The 21,931-nt window shown below is 36.4% G+C and overlaps 2 protein-coding genes across 2 annotated transcripts in view; both read left to right on the top strand.

The window, feature by feature from the left end:
- Window positions 1–16,175, top strand: part of tmeff1b (transmembrane protein with EGF-like and two follistatin-like domains 1b) — an 18,053-nt gene extending 1,878 nt beyond the window's left edge. Inside the window, exons 2-10 of the mRNA XM_043226611.1 lie at window positions 8,705–8,814; window positions 9,787–9,916; window positions 11,214–11,240; window positions 12,430–12,529; window positions 14,169–14,317; window positions 14,412–14,468; window positions 14,635–14,755; window positions 14,867–15,028; window positions 15,358–16,175. Of these exons, the coding sequence (XP_043082546.1) occupies window positions 8,705–8,814; window positions 9,787–9,916; window positions 11,214–11,240; window positions 12,430–12,529; window positions 14,169–14,317; window positions 14,412–14,468; window positions 14,635–14,755; window positions 14,867–15,028; window positions 15,358–15,433 (932 nt within the window). The 3' untranslated portion in view covers window positions 15,434–16,175. The remainder of the gene's footprint in view (window positions 1–8,704; window positions 8,815–9,786; window positions 9,917–11,213; window positions 11,241–12,429; window positions 12,530–14,168; window positions 14,318–14,411; window positions 14,469–14,634; window positions 14,756–14,866; window positions 15,029–15,357) is intronic.
- A 1,168-nt stretch (window positions 16,176–17,343) lies between these two features.
- Window positions 17,344–21,877, top strand: cavin4b (caveolae associated protein 4b). The gene is made up of 2 exons (XM_043226612.1): window positions 17,344–17,958; window positions 20,483–21,877. Exons 1-2 carry the CDS (start codon window positions 17,593–17,595, stop codon window positions 21,071–21,073), a joined length of 957 nt encoding a protein of 318 aa, XP_043082547.1. The 5' UTR covers window positions 17,344–17,592; the 3' UTR covers window positions 21,074–21,877.
- The last annotated feature ends 54 nt before the right edge of the window (window positions 21,878–21,931 follow it).

Genomic DNA, 21,931 nt, shown 5'->3' with positions numbered 1-21,931 from the left:
TAGTGTCACTAATTCACTAGACGTGCTATTTTGGTTCGCTGCGTTAATGCCTTTCTTTTATTAAAGGGCCTAGTGGATATGTTTTGGCGAGTTGCGGACCTTCGAAAAGTGCATTTAATTGTCGTGTTTGTCCTTGCGTGTGTGTGTGTGTTTTATATTAAAAACCCAGATATGATTTCTGTATTGATGAAGTTCCTGGAATTGGATCCTGGGTCTCGGTTGATCGATATTTATGCTTGCATCTGTGCTTTCATTTCTTGCTTTTAGTTGTCAGCGAATGATAAATTAGAATGCAATTATTTCAACCTCTCTTTTTAGGTGAATATCAAATTGCTTACCTGATTTTACCTCGAGAGCTTGGTCCTTATATTGAACCGGTCATGCAACACAGTTTTTAAAGTTGGTTTAAGAGTACCAAATGAGCAAAAATATCCTTTCGAGTGAAAAATATTAATATTATTGTAATCTGAACAATATGCAGAATTAAACAGGGCAACATATATTAAAAAATACTTCTGTAAATAACAGCATTTTAATTAAGAAACACAATGGGACAAATATTATATTATTGTATAAATATTATATTATAGTGGCATACATTTGCACCAAAATACTGTTGTTTCATTGACACACATGTGTTTTTTCATAGTGTTTAATTTAATATTCCATTTGCCTAACAAAGTATGATTGCATTTTATTTGCATTAATTAATTAGTATTAATATTTGATTTTTAAAATAATTTTTAAGCAAATATTTTACTCAGTATATCTGCGTAATAATGCATGAAGTATGATTTATAGTTTATGTATTTAATCGATGTGCATGCATACCGTTCCAACTCTGTGACCCGGTATGACATCACAATCTGACCTTAGCAAGAGAACAGAAACGTTACTAGTTCGCTTTAAGCATATCCGATCTATATCTAATCTGTTATTATTCTTTAAATGAGCCGTTTGAATGTTGGATAATGTCATTAGATAATGTGTTTTAAACAGCATTCACTGTTGAGCACATCCTGTGCTCTTAGCAATCAGAGCTCCAATCTTTGTCCGATCTGGACAGACACTCATGAATAGAGAACCTCTGAAGCTGCGTAGAATGATTTCTTTAAGTAGTCTTCAGCCCATTTCCAGAGCGCTCTTGAAACACGCATCGCTCACAACACAAAAGCGCACGCATCTGAGAGAATATCAATTGACAGGCAACCGCCGTTTTGTATTCAAGGATGCCGGGGTTTCTAAAGCAAGGCTGGATATGAAAACCCAACTCTTATACTCATCAGTCAATTTAATGGCTTTCCATTGAACAGACAAACGGCCTCTAAATCACTCCAGTGCGAGAGAGATGCTTTATGCACGTAGCTTCCTCGTAGCCCATAGGTCTGAAATCAATGGCGTCCACCGTGACAGGGCGAGGGGTCGACCGGAGGGAAGCGGTATTGCAAAGCTTTGCATAATGCATGTGTGTGCATGCGGCGGGCGCTTGCGAACCCATTTAAGGCAGTATGTTCGCTCTGTGTGTTGTCACGCTATTTTAGCCCGTCCTTGGCTTTCTGTTTTAGACCAAGTGGATTTAAGCTGCAAATGTTCAAGAAGATAGAATTGAACCGTTTAGCTGGTTTAAAGTGTGAAATGCGTCAATTCTGCACCGAATGAAAAAATGAACGTTCTTTTATTGGCATTGACGGTTCCTTGAAGCAGCTTTAACGTCCACAGAATCTTTTCAGTGCACACAGCGGAACAGGTTCCTTAGATGATGTAAATAATCTTCCCACTAAATAAAAATAGTGCTTTTAAGAACTATTCACTGAAAGGTTCTTTGGAGAACCAAAAAAAGGGTGCATTTATGGCATCCCTCCAAAAAAGAAACTTTTTGAGAAGATTGTTTTTCGATATGGTTTCCCAACACTCCCCTGTCTGCAGCTGGTCAAGATGAACGGATAGCCCTGCCCTCAAATTTGCATTATTGGTTGAGCCGATGTTTCTTTGTGGAGCTGTTTGGAAGGCTTCAACAAATGTTTTAAAATTTTAAACTACTTTGATTTGTTTTTGTATGTAAAGCTGAAATTAGAAAGTCCTTTATGTTTTAGAAATATTGTGTTATGCTTAGAATTTAAGTAGAAGGTCTTTAACTGGTTTAGGCAAAATGTTCACTAATTATGATTGTTATGATTCACAAATTATGATTGTTATTAATTAGTTTCTCCAAACGCTCTCCATCTGCCATTGGTCAGACTAACAGATAGCCCCGCCCTTAAGCCCGCACCATTTGCTGAGCCAGTGTTGCTGTGTGGGGCTGATGGTTTACTTAGATTTGTTTGTGAATATTAAGCTGGAATTAGAAAGTCTTTGGTGGCTTCTGTTTGAGACGCGTGAATATTGTGCTATTCTTATCAGAATTTAAGCAGAAAATGCTTAAACTGTCGTTTCTGAAGCACCACACTCTTTAAAATAAAAGTTAATGATCTGTGGTTCATTAAAGAAACTTTAACGTTCAACAAAACGTCTCAAGCTGAAAAAATGTTCTCTGGATTATAAAAAATCTTCACAGTATCAAATAAATTGCTTTGAAAGTTAGGAAAAATCACTCCTCTGTGGAATCCTTACACAACAACCTTTTGTAACCTTCATTTTTAATAGTGAGAAGTAAATATTGTGCTATGCTTAACATTTTATTTAGAAATAATTTCTGTCCCACTAATCAAAGAAATTATAATTGTTTTCAGTTAGGTTTCTCCAAATGCTCCCCTTTCTGCCATTGGTCAGAAGAGCATATAGCCCCGCCCTCAAACGCACACCACTGGTTTAACCCGTGTTGCTATGCGGAACTGGTCAGAATACATCAACAAATGTTTTAATTAAATTAAGCAATGGTTTATTTACTGTCTTTACATATTAAACTGGAAGGAGAAAATATTTTACCATTTAAAAGAAACCAGTAATGATATTCTACGTAATTAGCTTGCTTGTTTTTGTCGTAACATTTTGCGTCATACCATACCGAGGTGTGTTTTGGTCCTAAAGTGCTTATCTCTGATGTCATGCTTGTGGATTCTGTCAGTTGCACACCGGCGTATAATTAAGAGGCAATTATTTTAAGGAAGCCCTCCACAGATGGTGCCTTCAAAGAGGCCCAGCCCACAGTAAACCACAATTACTCCCACCCACAGACACTGCCAAGTGGACCATGCTGGTAGGCCTTTGTTTCCTTCCACGTCTGTAGTTACACCATCACTTTGATGGTCAAAGTTCCCTTGCGTACTTCAGAAGAACCGGTTCCTACCTCTAGTTGATGGATCTGGTGTATAGGTTGTGTATATATAGTTGTGGTATTCTTTACCACAAGACTATAACTTGTTGGGATTGCGGCGAAACGCTTTTTAAGATGTTAGGAGATATATTGCACAAAACGATTCACTGCCAAACTGAGGTTTATCACTTTAAATTAACGCTACTAACCATCTTGCAGATCAAAGCGGCGGCGGTTCCTGACCACTAGACTGCAGAAAACACTGTACTCCTTCACAGCAATGGCTGATAGCTTCATACCTTTGAATGTTTGATCTTACAGCATTAGACTAAGAGATCCGTATCACCGCTTGTTTGATCTGAAAGACCCGACTGATCTAATTATAACAGTACAAGTCGACTGCAGTGGTTTCTGGTTGGGACTCATTAACAACAGCTCTAGTCAGCCACTCTCTTTAGGATGTTTACCACCGTGACCCTCAGACTAAAGTGCAACTCATTCCCGGTCATGATGTACATTTGCCTTCTTTGAAGTAGCTTTATGTGTCTCTGTCCTTTAGCTATACCCATCATCCAATTTCTGTGCTTCTTAGTAAGTGTATTGTCTTTTTGTGTGTGTGTCGCTAATATGCCGGAGGCAAAGAGTCTACAGAATGGAGAAAATTTGTATAATGCTCTCGTCCCTGGCAGCGGTTGACTGTTAGCACAGCCTGGAGCGCACGTTCTGAGAGATGGGGTTACTTCAATGTTTTTGAGCACGTTTAAGCTGAATTTGAGTAGCTAGCTTAAATAAATCAGATATGTTTGTAGCAACAGCCAACAAAACATTGTATGGGTCAAAATTATCAGTTTTATTAATCAATAAATTTTAGTGTAATTGTTTAATTATCAATTTCCTACCATATCTGTTCTGCTCTGTTCGCTTTTAATCAGAGCATCCTTCTAATAATTCTATTAAATTTATGTCATGTATTAATATATATGTATGCAATCTATAATTGCATGTAAAGCTATATTTTGACCCGACTCTTTCCTCATGCCGTGCTGTTATGCTGTTTTCGCAGCGCTGGACTCCACGAGAATCCCTGCTGAAAAGTCATGCTTGAATTTCCATACTGGTTCAGACTGGTTCATGTTGCCGGTCTAGCACGGTCATTAAAGTTGCATTTGCATAACATGGCAAAAGCAGCACAGCTCCCTTTAGACTCATATTTAAAACCTGCGTTGAACTCCTTTAAATGTGTGAAATGTGATAAGCTGCTGAAGAAGGAGAAAAGCACCTAGCATATGATGCCGTTTAAACGTCCTTTAAATGGGAACGAGGGGCCCAGAGTCGAGCTATAACCTCACAGCTTCCTCCTTTTTAATAAGAGACACTTTGCGGGGTCTATTGACCCATCGAGGAGATGAGTATCGACTGGTCTTGAGCGGATGGGCTGTTTGGCTACAGGCAACGGACTGATGTCCTTATCTTTCAAACGGCATTGATTTCCGTCACTGCTCTGATTATCTTTGCTCAGTGTGAGATCTGGGTCTCCCCTCTGCCCCATTTCTGCCCCACACACATTGTGCTCTGTTTGTTTGGAGATGTGCAGTTGGAAATGGGTCAGATCAGATAAGGGATGTGTAAGGAACATCCCATGAAGGATCTTGATTAGGTTAGGTCTTATTGGCTGGTTGTTCGGCAGAGGAACTTGTTTTGTAAATATGAACGGAACCCATACAGCATTTTTCACATCCTTAAATATAGCTTAACCTGCTATTAAACTATATATATATATATATATATATATATATATATATATATATATATATATATATATATATATTTTTTTTTATAATTTTTTTTTTTACTAATGTAATGCTTTTGTTTTAAACTTCGTTTTTGGTTGTTGTTGGTTTTGAATATGGTACCAATATGTAATAATAATGAATATAAATCCTATATAACAAGTAAGTATTTTTAAATATATTCATTACCATGATATGTATCACGATATTACCATATGATACCATCTCTCAGATTTCACACCGTCCTTCCTCCTACCTGTGTTTCTGAAGGGTGTCCTGTATCATATTTTTCATATATCATATTAATGCACCTATATGTGTCTTTATGCATGCCCAAAGGGTGCAACGCAAGATGAGTTGTTTCTTTCAGGCAGGGGCCCATGAAAGGGAACATAAGTGAGAAGTGCATCACAGTTGGTTACTGGGAGAGCAGTCCGGTAGTTTAGTTTCTCACCATGTGGAATAATAATTTTTGAAAACGCTTGAAAGGCCTGTTCTGAATGCGAACTCTCCACTTCGGTAATGCTTACAAGCAGCGAACCTTATAGTTTTATTCCTTGCGTACACTCTGAAGGTATTCGTTCACGTATCATTTGTCTTTTATTTTAAAGTATAAGTAAAGTAAAAATTAAAATAAAGTATTTTATTCCAAATAAAAATGTCTTTTAGCTTTTTTTGATAAAAAGAGATATCCAAAATCCTCGATATATAATGTCATCAAAAAGAAAAATGACTTTTGAGTCTGGTGTTCAGGTTGGTTTCCTGGAAAAGTATGCAAATTAGTATTTAGTTCAATTGAGAAAATCCCTCATTTGCATATTTAATCATGACATTTCAGGAAGAGACTTGGAATAGAAAACAATTGTCTTAATGGACCAGTTATTGAAAAAAACGTGCAAGTATATGGTTTTATATAAATAACGTCTTGTGAAAACTTTTTTTTCTTATTATCAGTGGGTCTATTCCCACAGGTGCCAGACCCAACACATCATTTATCACGGCACTTTAACACCTCCACAGATTAACCTCTCAACTCATTTAAAAGGCCTGATTAATTAAGTTCTCAAGCCGCTGCTCCTCTGAAGTCTGCTGCGCTGGTTTGATCAGGAACACTCGGCCGTGTTTCTGCGGCCGCAGCGTTCGAGGAGTTTTCCAAATGCATGCACGGCTCGGCCGAGAGCCAGGAAGCGTTTGTAGTGTCTGCTCCTCATTAACGAACTGTCCTACGCCTCGTCTCATCTGCCTGCATTTACACGAGGGCCGCGGTGTCCTCTGCCTTTTGTTTGCACGACCGATGACCCACTTTGGGGTTGCTTTGTTCTTAATTAAGGCTATGTGATTGAAAACTTGATTCGCGTCCTGACAGCGAGAATAGTTGTCATACAGGCCGCTGTTTTTTAAGTGCTTTGGTTACATAGAGCTGCTGAGAGACTCGGAATTAAGAAAAATAAAAACTTTTTGAATTTCATTACCGACACTTATGATACAAACTCGTTAACCCATTCATTGACAGAAATCTACAAAAAGACTGGATGGATTCTTCTTTCTGTATCTGTATACTGAAATATTATTACAATTTAAAATGTTTTCTTTTTAATAAAAACAAAAAATGTCATTTATTTCTATTTTCAGCACCGTTACTCATCTTCAGTGTCACGTGATATTTCAGAAATCCTTCTAATATGCTGATCTCCTCACATAACATTTTATTATTATTATTATTATCAATGTATTTATTGCAGGATTCCTTAATGAATAGCACACGCAAAAAACAGCATTTATTTGAAAGTGAAATATTTTGTAACATTATAAATGTTTATCGTCATATTTAATCAATATAATGCATATATATCAATATCTATATTTTAATATACAAAAACTAATATGTATAAACTTATTGTCAAAAGTGTCATATATATGTATTTGTGTGTGTGTGTGTATATATATATATATATATATATATATATATATATATATATATATATATATATATAATTTATTTATTTAACATTTTTCCCATCCCTGAACGAATCTGCTGACACACGTCATCATTACACGTTGTCACATGAACGTCCCAGCTGAAGATAATGAGGAAATTACATCACTTCCTCTGACAAATGTATTCCAAATGACTAGATAATGGCACACACATGCTCTGTCCACTTCATAGTCCACACTAACAAGGGGTTAAGGATGATCACTTTGATTAGGAAAATGGCCGCGAACCATTTGTACACATACGATACGTTATGTACAAAAAAAAAAAAAAAAAAAAAAAAAAAAAAAATATATATATATATATATATATATATATATATATATATATATATGTGTGTGTGTGTGTGTGTGTATATATATATATATAGTGGTTCCAAACCTGTATGTCTTTCTTCTGAGGAGCACATCTTTGTCAGGCCAAACACTGAGACATCTTCTTTACTTTCCACAGAGCAAAGTCATAAAGGATTGAAACACCATGAGGACAAATAAATAATGAAAGACTCTTTATTCTTGGGTGAACAATTTCTTGAACCCGGTCTCAGAGGTTCGTCCCAGCTGTGTGTCAGATGGAGGATCTGGCCTGGTTTAATTTCTGTTAATGGGCTTCATACTCGCAGCTAGCGGTCTGAAATATGAATGACAGTTGACTGCTGACAGCTGTTAGACACATGCTCCGTACAGCTGCTTCCTGGGCAGCAGTCTGATTTCAGATCAGTGTGTTTCACAGCTTTGATAATGAGTGGATGAAGCTGATTCTGCACTAGAATTATAGCTTTAAAATAACTTCCCGGTTCCAGATGCAGAAGGCTGGTTTATGGTGTATGGACCCTAATTAACACAGCATAAGTACATTTGGACTCATTAAACACATTTGCTGGTCACCTGAACTTGTAGTGTTTTGGGGGGCCACCGGTGGCAGTTCAGCCTTGAATATTCAAAATAAAACACGTTTAATAGGCCTGTCACGATAACAACTGTGATATATAAGGCCCCATAAATAACTGGATAAGCGATATTATTCTCATTTTATGCCACTGAATGTATAATCATAATATAACAGTATAATAATGCAATTATTTCAATTGACAACAAACAATTGATCGTGAAACTAATATACATAATATATTAGATACCCTAAAAAACCTGAGTAAATAGTAAATACACCTTCAAGTACAAAAAAGACAAATGCACAAAGAACGTTTATGGAGATTTTTACATCTGCATATTTGTAACTTTTTTTCCCTCTGAAAAGTAAGGGTGCACGCTATTTTTAAAGCACTATTTTTTTGTAAAAGTTTTTTTTTTTTTACTTGACTGCACCACGTTATGTACGAGAAGCTGCAAAAGACATGCTAAAAAATGTTATTGTGCATTTTTATAATGTTTTTTTATGTAAATACAAAAGGCGAGATACTCTGTCGCCAAGCATGATTCAGGTCGTGTGCATATACATAGTGCGATAAGTGTATATATTGATTATTGCAGCACGCCTAACATGTAATTGTGAGAGGAAAAAAAACGCAATGACTTTCCCGTCGGGCTTCCGTAGCTTTTTTTGTTTTACAAGAAAGGTTAAAAGAAGCAAGCGTACGAGTAAAAATGGTTTCATATGTTGTAAATAATAGGTGTTTAATCGGCCTCTGTTTTGTTTTTATGTCAGATCTGTCAGAGAAGAAGAGCGACCTGCGAGTGTGTGACGCCACCACGTGCCGCTACAACGGCATCTGCCAAAACAACGGCGGTGACATCAAATGTGTATGCCAGTTTCAGGTACACATTATATACCCATCATTTATTACTTTATAAACCAGTCTGAAGCTGCTCGTCCTCAGCCGTTTGTTTCTTCATCAGAACAGATATGGAGAAATTTCGCATTGCGTCACTTACTCGCAAATGGATCCTCTGTAGTGAATGGGTGCCGTCGGAATGAGGGTCCAAACAGGTGATGAAAACATCGCAGTAATCCTTAATTAATCCACATCGCTCCAGTCCTTCGGTTAAAGCGTGTTTGTAAGAAACAAATCCATCATTTAGACTGCTTCCAGCTATATAGTGTTTTTTTCAGTGAGAAAGTCTCATTTGTATCAGTAAAACATTACAAGTCTCCATTTACAAGCAAAAACAGTCAAAAATAGTTGGATGAAAGAACTGTTGATGTATTTTTTTTAACGGAGGAAGCACTATTTATGATTATTAAAGTGACTGTTTACAGTTAAAAATGTATTAATCAGAGACTTTTATTAAATTTTTTTTACAAACACTCAGTTTTTCACCTCGCCAGACATTAACTGATGGATAGGAGTGGATTATTGTGATGTTTTGACTCTGACGGCACCCATTCACTGCAGAGCATCCATTGGTTATGTCATTTTTGATGTAATGTAATCTTCGATGGCCTCCGGGTTAAATCCATTATCTGCAAATATTCATTTTTCGGCATTCTTTTAATTCACCGCCTATCATGGATTTATTGCTGGCTTCTGTTCACTCTTGATCCTCTGAGACCAATCGTTCAACGCTGTGAAATTTCTGTGATTTGACCTTTAGGAAAGCACTCAAGTTATAACGCTGAATCGATGCTTTAGCATTCACCTGCTTTCCTTCCCCTCTCATTGATCATTAAGCTATTTCAAACATATTAAAAGTGGAAAAATCCCAAATTGCCGAACTCGATACTGCATTCAAAACCACAGATTTCCTCGCTGTATCTGAATCCTCTCGCACGTATTGTGTTTGCCGCAGTGCTCTAAGAACTACGTCCCTGTATGTGGCACAAACGGAGACACCTATCAGAACGAGTGCTATCTGAAACAAGCAGCCTGTACCCAGCAGAGACCCATCTTTCTGGCCTCTGAGGGCCCCTGCTATCCTGGTGAGTCTCCTCCACTTCCTGAAATGAAAACTTCCGCCTTAGTTCATGTTACACTGACTGTGCGTGTTTTAACAGAACAAGTCTCTAGCATTCTCTTAAGATGCTGCAGCAATCAACATTGGTCTGAGATTATATTTTAGAGTGGCTGGTATAAATAAAAAAAGTTTTAAAAGTAGTGCTGTCAGACAATTTATGTATATATATATACAGTATATATTTTGAAAATATTTACATGTATATGGGTCAGAGATGTTAAGAAATTATTTCATGTCCATAGGAAGCACGTAAATGTAATTAAAGTGTCTACTTTTAAGGTTTCAAATAAGTTTTGGGAGAATAAAATGTCAAAATTTGGTTGAAAATGTCATTCAGTGTAACGTTTTACAAAAATATAACATATTTTTGTAATACAACATATAACTGTTACACTGAATGACATTTCAGTGGGTAAATTGAGTAAATCAGGGAAAACCAAAATTGCAATTAATTTAAACTTTTGGGGTGAAAACAACTATTTGAAGCAGCATTATTAATAATATATTATTATTATTATTATTATTATTATTATTATTATTATATTTTTTTATATTCTATATAAATATATTTAATATATAAACATATTTTTCTTAAATATATACACGCATGTGTTTATGTATTTATATATGAATATACACAGTATACACACATATATTATGTAAAAACAAAAACTTAACTAAATATGATGATTAATATAAACAATGTTTTTAACTCTGATAAATCGTTTAGCAGTCATATACAGGCTTTTTTTTACCCAACATTATGAATTTCAGGGACTTTTTAAGTGATATAATGTTTTATACATTAAATAAAAAATAAAATACTTATTTTTTTTTTTATGTGACTCATGCACATCAATATACTCAAATAAACTACATTTTTGATGAGCCTCTAACAAACCACTGATGACTAAATTGTCATCAAGACACATAAAGATGGTCTTTTTTTGCACACTGGATGGATTTTTCTGAGATCCATAAATGCTGTTAACATCCTGTGCATATGAAGAGGCTTTATATTACAGACTCTGATGAGCAGCGTGATCTGATACGTGACAACCTTTATTCTTAGCGCTAATTAATCTCATGATTACTCTTCATCCACAAATTACATGCCATGGCTCATAAGAATTTGATATGCGTGTTAATAATACATAACTCAAGGACTGTGCGCGGCTTCTACCGCCGTATGAACTCTAGACATACATCGATATATTTATAAATGGAAAGTTATAATTAGTCCTACTTGTTTCTTGTTCCAGATAGCAGCTCGGGATCTGGAGATGGAGGTTTGTTTTCTTTACTAATATATATATATATATATATTTTTTCTGACTGACCGTAAAGTGGCAGCGGTAATATCCAGGAAATCGAAACGCGGTCATTTCTAGGATTTTGACCTACAGGCTTCAAATTATCCCAGAGACGGGTCGCCTCCCATCACTCCGGAGCGCTGTAGATCAGCCAAAACATGCCATGTGAGGTTATTTTTAGCCCCGTCGTGCCGAAGTCGCCGGTTCTGTGATAAAAGAGTGACCCCCGCGCTGTGCTGGGTTTGAACCTCCCTCGGTGCGGCTTTAAAGATGAAGGCCGCTCTAGAGCTGTCATTACAGCAAATTACAGAGCACTGCACGAACGCAGCTCAAGTGCTGCTGAGTATGTACTCGCTCACTGGCCACTTCTCAAATCTAGGCTATGCCACCAAGTATTTAGAATTTCAGCTTTTGTCTCATTTCTCAGTTTTAGATTTGTATTATACAAGATCTTTATAATAACAGTCATAATAATAATAATGTAAAATTTAATGTATATGTTAAATCGCAACTAAAAACTAATAAAATGCACTTGTTTTTCTACGCAGTTAGTGATTTCGTTTAACTAAGTAATACATTTTACATGAATGATATTACTGTAATCACGCCAGGCATTAGACGTAAACGTTTTCGTACTGTAAAAAAAATGCATTTTTTTAACTTGGATTAGCTGAGATACGTGGAGAATTTTCTACACAAGCAAAAAAAAAAAAAAAAAAGAAGTCAATATTAAGTGAGATTTTGTTTAGAACAAGCTAAATAATCTACCAATAGGGTAAGCCAAATAACTGTATTTCAAAAAGAAAACAAGATTATTGTGATTACTTAATTTAGACTTTTTTTTCTGAAAGCAAGACGATATTTTTTACTTGTCAAGTTTTAGATATCTGAGCATAAGAAAAAGAAAATATGAAAAACATTTTTTGCAGTGTTTGAATTTAATATGTCAATTTTAAGTTCAAGAATTAAAAAAATAAATAATTAAAATTATTTAAAATCAAATGGACAATGGTGAAGGATAACCAGGAGGAAAACTTTAGAGAAAAAAAAAATACAGTAAAAGTAAATCTCATTAATACGGGCAGCAAGAGATGTTCAGAGTGTTTCTCAGTGCTCATAAAAATGCATTAATAAAAATATCTTTGTTTCATCTATTGTTTTACAGAATATGAAGGATCAGGCATAGATTCGGGCAAAAAAATCACGAAATGCAGCAACTGCAAGTACGGCGCCGAATGCGATGAAGACGCAGAGGATGAGGACTCGTACGTGCTGCATTCATTCCTTTATGATTATGCTTATGTCGTCTGATTTATGAGAGTATCGAGGAGTTGCTAATGAATAAATCTCCTGCTTTTTCATGCCAGCTTTTTAAAGCAATGAATGTATGAGTTTTATTTATTTGTTTATTTATTTTTTACAACATTGGAAACAACTGCCGTTGTGAATAATGCTGGAAAGAATTCAGTTTTTTCAAAGAGCTGAAAATCGCATTACTCCCGCGAGACGGGGAAGCGTAGCGAAACTTTTTTGTATCAAAAGTTTTTCTGCCTGGTTCATGTTACTTTCGCATTTTCTTGCCAAGCGCTAATGAACAGTATGGACTAACTCCAGGAAGCGCTGCAGCTTCCAAGGACACGAGATTCAGGAGCCCAGGGAAAAAGAATCCGACGTCAGCTCTCGAACACTCACAGCTAATTAGTTACATTACATGAGCCAGCAGGGGGAGACAATTACACAGGAGCGCTCTAACAGGGGCCTTCCGTATTGATCGTATGGTTATAGCTGCTCTTATTGGTGAAATTCACCAGGCATTAAAACTTGTCGTAGCTTTAGTTGATGACATTTAGTTGATCATTGATATGCTTTTGTCATGTATTGATTCTTTGATTTGGTAGTTTTTTAAGTATTTGTTCGTTTTTTATAAACAATGTTTATAAGTTTTAGTTTGTTCGTTTAATAGAAATTAAAGTGTTGCCTTGATCGCTAGCTAAAAGTTTATTCATTAAAAAAAAAAAGGAAAAAAGTTTTTTTAGTTAAATTGAATAACCCTGATGTACGGAAACCCATTTCTGCCATTGCATAAAAAAGGGCAAAAGTAAAAAAAAAAAGAAAGTCAGAACTTTGTGATTTAAGACAAGACACATACACACACACACACACACACACACACACTATATATATATATATATATATATATATATATATATATATATATATATGTGTGTGTGTGTGTGTATATATATGTGTGTGTGTGTATGTGTTGTAATAGATTTGAACTTTGTCTCATTTGTCATTTTTAAGTGTCAGAATTTCTCTATTTTTATACATATATTATTTTAAATTGTATTGTTGTTATAAATATGTAAAATAATAAACATTCATGGGAAAATATTGAAGATATTTATAATAATGGTTAATAATAATATGACATTTTAATTTAAAATATTAAAATACATATTAAATGTGCAAATAAATGTAAAATAGAACTCCGAGAATCATTTACTGCAAGATTTATAACATTTTTGATCACATTTCTTGTAATTGATGTCATTTTTCTCAAAATATTTTAAGTATTACTATTCAGAAAACTGAATAGTAAAGGTCATTATGATTTTTTGTTTCTGACTTTTTTCCGACAATTGTGACTTTATATCTCACAATTCAGACTTTTCCTTCTCAGAATTGCAAGTTCATATCTCCCAGTTGTGAGATTTAAACTTAAAAGGACACAAGCCAGAACTGTGAGATAATTATCTTTTTTATTTATTTTAACACCGTGGCTGAAACACGTTTGCTTCGTGGTATATCCAGGGCTTTATTGAAAACATCAGTTACTGTTGAAGTGCACTCGAGACTCACAGCATTTAAATGTGTCTCTCCTTTTTTTTTGTAATGTCGCAGCTGTTCGTGTAAAATCGACTGCAGCGGGCACAATGAAAATCCAGTTTGTGGCACGGACGGAAACTCGTACCACAACCCCTGCCTGGTGCGAGAGGCGTCCTGCATGAAGCAGGAACAGATTGACGTCAAACATTTAGGGAGATGCCCAGGTCAGATCCTGTCACAATCACAGCATCGAGACAAATCGTTTTTGAAAGATAGACGTCTACCGAAGCAATCTGTGTTTGTTTTGTTATCATTTAGATAAAGACAAAGCTAAGAAAGCCGAAGCTGGACTTCCCTACAAGCCGGAATCGATCGGTAAGTGCATTACTAATCATCTCCGTCTTTTAATCATTTCCACAATGTGAGCTATTTCAGGGTGAAAAATAACGAAAAAGAATTACTTTTTAAAAGCAAAGCTATATAGGAGCTTAATCTGCTACTTTTAGCTATGGAGTTGCTAAACTACATTGATTATTTTCAGACCCAGCAAAAGCCGGGGAAGGAAAAGGATACGGCTGGATGCCCGTTCCCTGCACAGATGACTACGCCAACTTCTGCGTTCACGGCCAGTGTGAATTTAATTACGGCATCGCCTCCTGCCGGTGAGCGTCTGGTGTTTGGTTGCACGGATCTGTGTGCATCCTTTCAGGTGTTCATTACAAAAGGACATTTGTCGGGAAACACGTTTCAGATGGTTTCTTGTTTTTCCGCAGGTGTGACTCGGGTTACACGGGAACACAGTGTGATGAGATCGCTGACTTTAACATCCTGTATGTGGTACCCAGCGGTCAGAAACTTCATTATGTGCTCATAGCTGCTATCATTGGAGCCGTGCAGATAGCCATTATTGTGGCAGTTGTCATGTGTATTACCAGGTAAGAGCTGGAGGAATATAACTGAAAAATCAACTGCAGTAACGTGTGGTTTTTCTGATTTAAAAAGAAACTTTTCATTTTAGCATCTTCTGATAGCATCTTTCTTAATTAAAGCTAATAAAAAAAAATATACATGAAATGTAACAAATTCTTATAACTGCACTCCATTTATTAAAAGTTATATATATTATAGTGTGTGTGTGTGTGTGTATAAATGTATTCAAAATATAAATTTGTATATAAATATTATTATGTATAATATACAAAATTGTGTGCGTGTATATATATATTTATTTATTTATACAAATATTTGATTTATTGTTTTCTAGGAAATGTCCTAAGAACAATCGCGGAAGACGGCAAAAGCAGAACTTTTCATCAAACAACTCTTCAAGGATGATGTAGCTTGTTTTTATTTTATTTTTTTTATACTTTTTGTACCGAGTGGATTACAGTTTTAATGTGCTTTTTTTGTTTTGTGCTTTCTTGACTCTGGACAATAAGGTTATTATCAATTTAAATTTTATTTTATTATTTTATTGGATGGTGCCTTATTGTTTTCTTGCTTTCAGGACATTTTAGGTACTTGATGTCAGTGGAAAACACTGTCAAAGGATGATAAAAGCCAGCTCTTTTTGTCAAGTTTTTTTTTTTTTTTTTTTTTTTAATTTTGGTTTTTCCTTTTAGATTGTGGTACCAGGTTTTTTCACGTGTTGTTAAATGTAACTCTCGGCACACAAACTGTACCACAAAAACAGACGTCCTCTATTTCCATGGAATGTGCTTCTTTACTGAAAATAAGAATTCTGGACTGTCTTTAACTGCCCAATTTGATTTGATTTTTATTTCCTCAAATCAAACATAGCTGAACACCAAATTTAATTGGACATGAACAAGTTTGCCGACGAAGTGATGACGTTTACAGTTTCTTTTGAAGGGAATTCCAGAGAATGAAATGCAACGTGTTTGACTAGCTAATCTTATCAATGTTGAAATGTTTGTAGTTTTTATGTTCTAATGTTATCGGTGTTGTTAATGTTGAAACGGACATTATTGACATTAATTTAATTCTATGAACTGCATATCGCATGACCTGTGAAACTGTGTCCAGTGCTGTAGATTTAATAAAATTTAATTCTCAGTCTTACAGATATTTTCGTTGCCTGTACACATACACACGGTGTAAGGTTAGTGGTTAAACCTAGAGTAATTCAGATGTGACTCGTCCTAAGTAATACAATATCTCAGAGTAATCTCATTTTAAGAATCCGGTTCAAGTAGTTTGACATGTTTAAATCATTAGCATCGTGCTCCAAGACATCAGGTCTGAACCAGTTTGGATGCTGTTACAATTTCGCAAAACATCTTTTACTGGGGTTATTTACTCACCTTGTGGTTCCAACATAGTATGACATATCATCTGTGGAAAACAAAGAAGATATTTTGAAAAACATCAACTTTAAAGACAAGATTTGTTCTTGTGTTCCACAGAAGGTTTGCAATGACTTGAGGGTAAGTAAATGAATTTTTGGATGAACTATCCCTTTAAGAGTGGCATCTTAGGCTCTCAAGTTCTAAAATGACAAATTGCATTGAGAAGCAACTATTTGCAGAAAAAGGATCTGACCACAAAAGTTTGACTGTTTGCTCACGTGAGATTTTGTGTGTAGGAAAGTGGTGTCGAGTATCAGCTGAATGAAGAGTTCTGGAGAATTAAGTAAGCCTCGCTCAGCTATGACATGAGTGATGAGTAATTATAGACGACTCTGGGTTTAAGAATAGACTGCAGCTGGTGGCATCATTTCACGGGTTTGGACAGTCAATCTTTAGGTGGATCATCTTCCCCAGGTCGCAACGTAGATGTCAAAATCATGCTCGAGGTTGATCTTAAAGCATTGTGGACATGGTTAGAAGCAATTGCTTACTCGGTTGTTAAATTTCCTTGGTAGTGATTTGGTAACGATCATCAACTTGGTAATGATCACGCTTAAGTAAAGCCTTTTGTCTAAAGTTGGATAACCCGTTGACTATCAATGATGGATCATCTTGGTATTGTTTAGTGCTAATCTTTTTAACCAAATGTGTCCATGCCATTAGCTTTTCTTTAAGAAAACATAGCTCTTTGTAAAATAAATAGGTGCGTTTGAGAATGAAGGGGGTTTCCATTATCTCAGCTGCACACGCATCTTCTAAAAATGACAAGGTGTCACCTTACTTTGGATATTAATAACACTGAATTCATGGTGAGTTGGTTTGGTGCCCCCTTCCAACCCCTCTGCCCTCTTTTCCAGTCGTTCCCTGTGTGTCTGGCCTTTGAACCTTGTGTTCCCTATATACAGGAAGGGTGGAGCTTCTATATTCTCCAGAACGTCCATGAAGCTCCAGTCAGAGGGTGAGTCCGTCTCGTCCAAGCTTCTTCTTCCAGGGCCCACCACGGCCCCGCGATCCAGCAACCCACCCCATAACCCAACACCCCCTTCAGCTCCAACAGAAATCCACCAAAGCAGGACCTGAGACCTTCGGCAGTTCTAGTCTAGGGTCCTCACTGGGTTACAAGGACGAGCATGGCCGACAAACTGGGACTGGCAGGTGTGGCGGACGAGCCCAGCACACTGAACATCTTCACTTTGTTGGAGAGGGTGTCTGGGATCATAGACAATGTGCAGGCGTGCCAGCAACGCATGGAGGAGAGGCAGCTGGAGCTGGAGAACACCGTGAAGACCATCCAAGCGGACGTGGTGAAGTTGACGAAGGAGCACACGGTGACGAGTAGCACCGTTGAGAAACTTCTGGAGAAAACGCGCAAGGTCAGCTGCCACGTCAAGGACGTCCGTGTGCGGGTGGAGAAGCAGAACATACGTGTCAAGAAAGTGGAAGAAACCCAAGTCGAGCTGCTGAACAAGAACAAGTTCCGTGTCGTCATCTACCAGGTAAGACTTGCTTTTGGTGGCATGCAAATGGTTTCTTTTGGATTGAATTTTATTATAAGCAGGTTTTATTTTGGAAATATACCTTTTTCTTTTGCTCGTAGATTTTTGTGGGTTCCATTTGAAGTTTGGATCTCTAAAGTATATTTCTAATTTTAGAACAGTGGACCTTTTTCCTTTGGTTGAAACTCTTTTTGCATCAAATGTTTTTTGAATCTTAGGCTGATGATATACAGGGTAACTTTTTCTGCAATGTTGCTTGTACACTTTTCCACTGGGTAACAAATTTCTATTTTAGATCAGTGGTGGGCTCTGTGTCTCACCTGCTAACACAATGACCACAACATTTCCCAAAGTTGACCAGTGTATCCTCAGCCTTAGTTTGTACTACAACATTTCAGCTTGTGGACAGGGGTTTTCTGGGTTCCATATAAACTTTGGATCTCTCAAGCAGGTCTAATTTTGGAAACACACCTTACAATAATAGACCATTTTCCTTTACTCATGGTTGAAACTCAATGCGCTGATGATTTTTTTTTTTCAACTCTGAACTTGTCTTACAACATTTCAACTTGAGCAAATGGGGTTATCAAAGACAGACAGATTGTTTCAAGATACAAGGTCTTGCATGATCCAAGATAAATCCTGGTACATTAGAAGGTTATGTGGCCTACAGCCAAACGCAATACAGCAGGAATGTTCTGCCAGTCCCCACTGAGAATGGAGGATTAGGTTGGCAGCCATTTTATCTGATATGTGGCAGGATGTCTGGAGTAGCACACAGATAAACCATGTAATGTGATCCATGAAGGAGTAAAAATGAATTAATATACACTCTTTAAGTGCATAAGATAATGAACTGTGAAGCCTTATTTGGAATACCGCTGTTGTTTTAAACGAGGCTAGCTGTCCAAAATCAGATTAAGATCAAGTGCAGAATTATGACATCATGGAGGAATGTTCCATTGCTAAATCTAGAAATACTGTTTCATACATCTGCAATAGATCTGCTATTGAAATATCTTGAGAAAATTTAGTTTTTTGTTTGTATTTTTTGTATTTATTTTTTTGTTTCAAATAACCCAATGGCAATATAGTATAAGAAAAAGGTATTTAATCACATGATTAAAAATAAAATAATTTAAATCTTTAAACATCACAATGTTTTCATACGTTTTTAAGAGCTTTTCTTAAATTACGATAGTAAATGCTGCAAGTCTGTTGCAAATATGGGTTGGCTAGCTAGAATTTTCAATTTAACATAAACTTTTCAGATTTACCATTATGAACGATTTACAATTACAATGTTTTAGTTTAAGATTTATCTTCATTTTGTGAAGATGTATCAAAGGAAATAGGATAATGTTCTCCATTTTCTGTATAATAGACATTTTCTTGAAGACTAATAGGCAACCAGTGTACTCAAATCAGCTCATGTTTCTTTTCTCTAACAATCTTACATTTAATTAGTGCCCATGGGTTTGATGGTCTCTCGTACCGTGAGGAGAACAGCTGACAGATTTGTTCAGGGTTATTCTGAGAGCTGCTCTGAAGCTTCATGTCCTAATATAGTGCTATCGTGGCTGACTGAGGGATGGTTAAAAAAGCTGTGGACAGAGTCTTTAATAACTTATTGAACATTTGCCGTTTGTTATCAGTAGTCATTTTCTTATAGAAAATGTGCATTTTCTTCGTGTATAAAGCACTGCTACAATTTTTTGGAAGCGGTCAAGTCCAGTGAGTCACGTGACCTGATTCAGTTATTCTAGCTATTAGCCTTTTATAGGCTATATCGAGCTACTAGGGTTATGTTATTCGTGTTATTCAACAGCACACTATAAATTTTAAATAAAACCCTTTCGAAACAGATTATAAACTTACCTTACATTTATTTGCAAACCACTGAGGTAACTCTGGCGCTACTTTCACGTGTCTCGTATCACTCCGCGTCGGACTCGCGCTCCTCTTTCATTTAATCATTATCTTTCATACGTAATTATATTACGTTTCAGTCATCGATTGCAGAGAAAATAACCTCACAGGAGTTCAGCATTAATTTTAATGTAATACTGTCGTAGCGTTCATCTTGGAGCTCAAGTGATTATGTTAGTTTAATGGACTATTTTGTCTTAGCGGAAGCTTTATAAGAACAAGATTCTAGTAAAATGCTAAAATTATTTAACCTCAAATAACTATAACCTTCACATATTTATTTATTTGGTGAGTGTTATCCTTCGTGCCTTATTTTGCTATCCTAATTATGCATGATTATTTAGTTAATTGTGTTTTTTTTTTTTTTTTTTGGAGAACTGCAAAATTGTTTTGTATAGAGCTATTATGGAATTCTATTTATATTATAACATTATAAAAATGTAGATGAAAAAAGTATACTCTTATGGAATGGAGTTGTTTGATATGTGCATTTTTTGTCTAATTAGCCTTATACCATTTGATTTAAGCGTTCTCAGCTGTGCTATTGATGGTAAAAGTATGGTAAATGTATGGTAAACTTATTCTCTTCCCACAGGGAGATAATGAAGTTCCAGCTGTAGCTGCTTCCAAAACATCTCTGAAGGGAGCGACCGGTGGTGATGCTTCTTTAGACCCAGATGCCCCGGAGGCCCCGCTTCCAGACTCGGATGAGGAGTACATGGTCGTTGAGGAGGCAGATTCATCTACTGCTGCCAAACTAAAGAAGACCGGCCTGAAGCGCATCGAAAGCCTGAAGCAGACCTTCTCCCGTGAGAACATGACTAAGACCAAAGAGAATCTGGGCACCAAGGTCAACAAGCTGGGTGAGCGCATAGTAACGGCCGAACGACGTGAGAAAATCCGCCAATCTGGGGAGCGTCTGAAACAGTCTGGCGAGCGCTTCAAAGAAACCATCACGAAAACCGTGCCAGCAAAACTCAACCTGAAGAAGGAAAGGACGGTGGCTGAAGGTCAGGAAGGAGCAGAAGGGACCACTGAAGGATCGGCACCCGTCCCACCACCGAAGGGCCGCAAGTCCAGCCCTGGTGTGGCCTACACGGAGCCAACGGAGAAACAAGAAGGTCCAGACGAGGGCAAGGGCGAGGAATCAGAAGTGCCGATGTATGACATGAAGCAGCTTTCTTAAGCAGCAAGTCTTGACAGTCACTTTTGGGAAAGACTCGTGTACAGATATGATTTCGATTATGGAGAACTTGAAGGTGGAAAGATTGGGAAGATGAGAGATCTCTCTTCTAAGTGTGTGGATAAGTGGATGGTTCTAACGACAACTGAATGAACGAATTAAGGAAGTTGTACATTACAAACAATATCCATAGTTTCTTTTTTTTCTTGTTTACATCTGTTATGGACTATGAAGGGTTATAAATGTTAAACTAATGTACTGAAATGACTAGGCTATGGTTTCTAATTTTAAATTCAACTAAAGACTTGGTGCACTTAGTGATTTTCTTTGCCTTTATACTGCCACCTATGGGAGTGGATGCAGCATCATGAATAATCAAGGTAGGATAATAGATTCACTTCATGTAGAATAAAATCATTTTTGTAAGACACTGACTGACTCATTCTTCAGGGGTCATTTTTGACTGAGTGCACCTTTTATGGATTGACATTATTTGTTAGGTGTGTGTAAATTGTTTTTGAATAAATTTATTTGAATAGCTGAACTTACAAATAATTCAGAGAAGTACATTTTAGACTTTCTCTAGAGAACTGACATCCAGCATGTCAACTGTGGATGAATTAAATTTTCAGTTTAGATGTTGTAGTGGTTTTTGGAATATAACTGTGCAGACAAGTCATTCATAAACAATATTTTTTTTTCTGTGCCTTTCTGTGTAAACTCTGAAAAACAACTTTTGCAGTCTAACCTTGGTGATGAAACGTCACCATTCAGTTGTAGTATTTTTAAATAAACATATTAACTCAATCAGCTGGTTTCTGAAGAGTTTCTGGGAAAAATGCAATTAGTGTATTAGTATTA

The sequence above is a fragment of the Puntigrus tetrazona genome, chromosome 24 (assembly GCF_018831695.1).
Source record: "Puntigrus tetrazona isolate hp1 chromosome 24, ASM1883169v1, whole genome shotgun sequence".
NCBI lineage: Eukaryota > Metazoa > Chordata > Actinopteri > Cypriniformes > Cyprinidae > Puntigrus > Puntigrus tetrazona.
Note: the sequence above shows the minus strand (reverse complement) of the source record. Positions and strands in the feature narration are given on the sequence as shown.

What these genes read in the sequence shown, in the direction of transcription:
- cavin4b (XM_043226612.1), top strand. Translation starts at nt 17,593, where the DNA reads ATGGCCGACAAACTGGGACTGGCAGGTGTGGCGGACGAGCCCAGCACA. An exon ending in TCCGTGTCGTCATCTACCAG is followed by an intron (nt 17,959 to 20,482) that starts GTAAGACTTGCT and finishes CTCTTCCCACAG; the next exon opens with GGAGATAATGAAGTTCCAGC.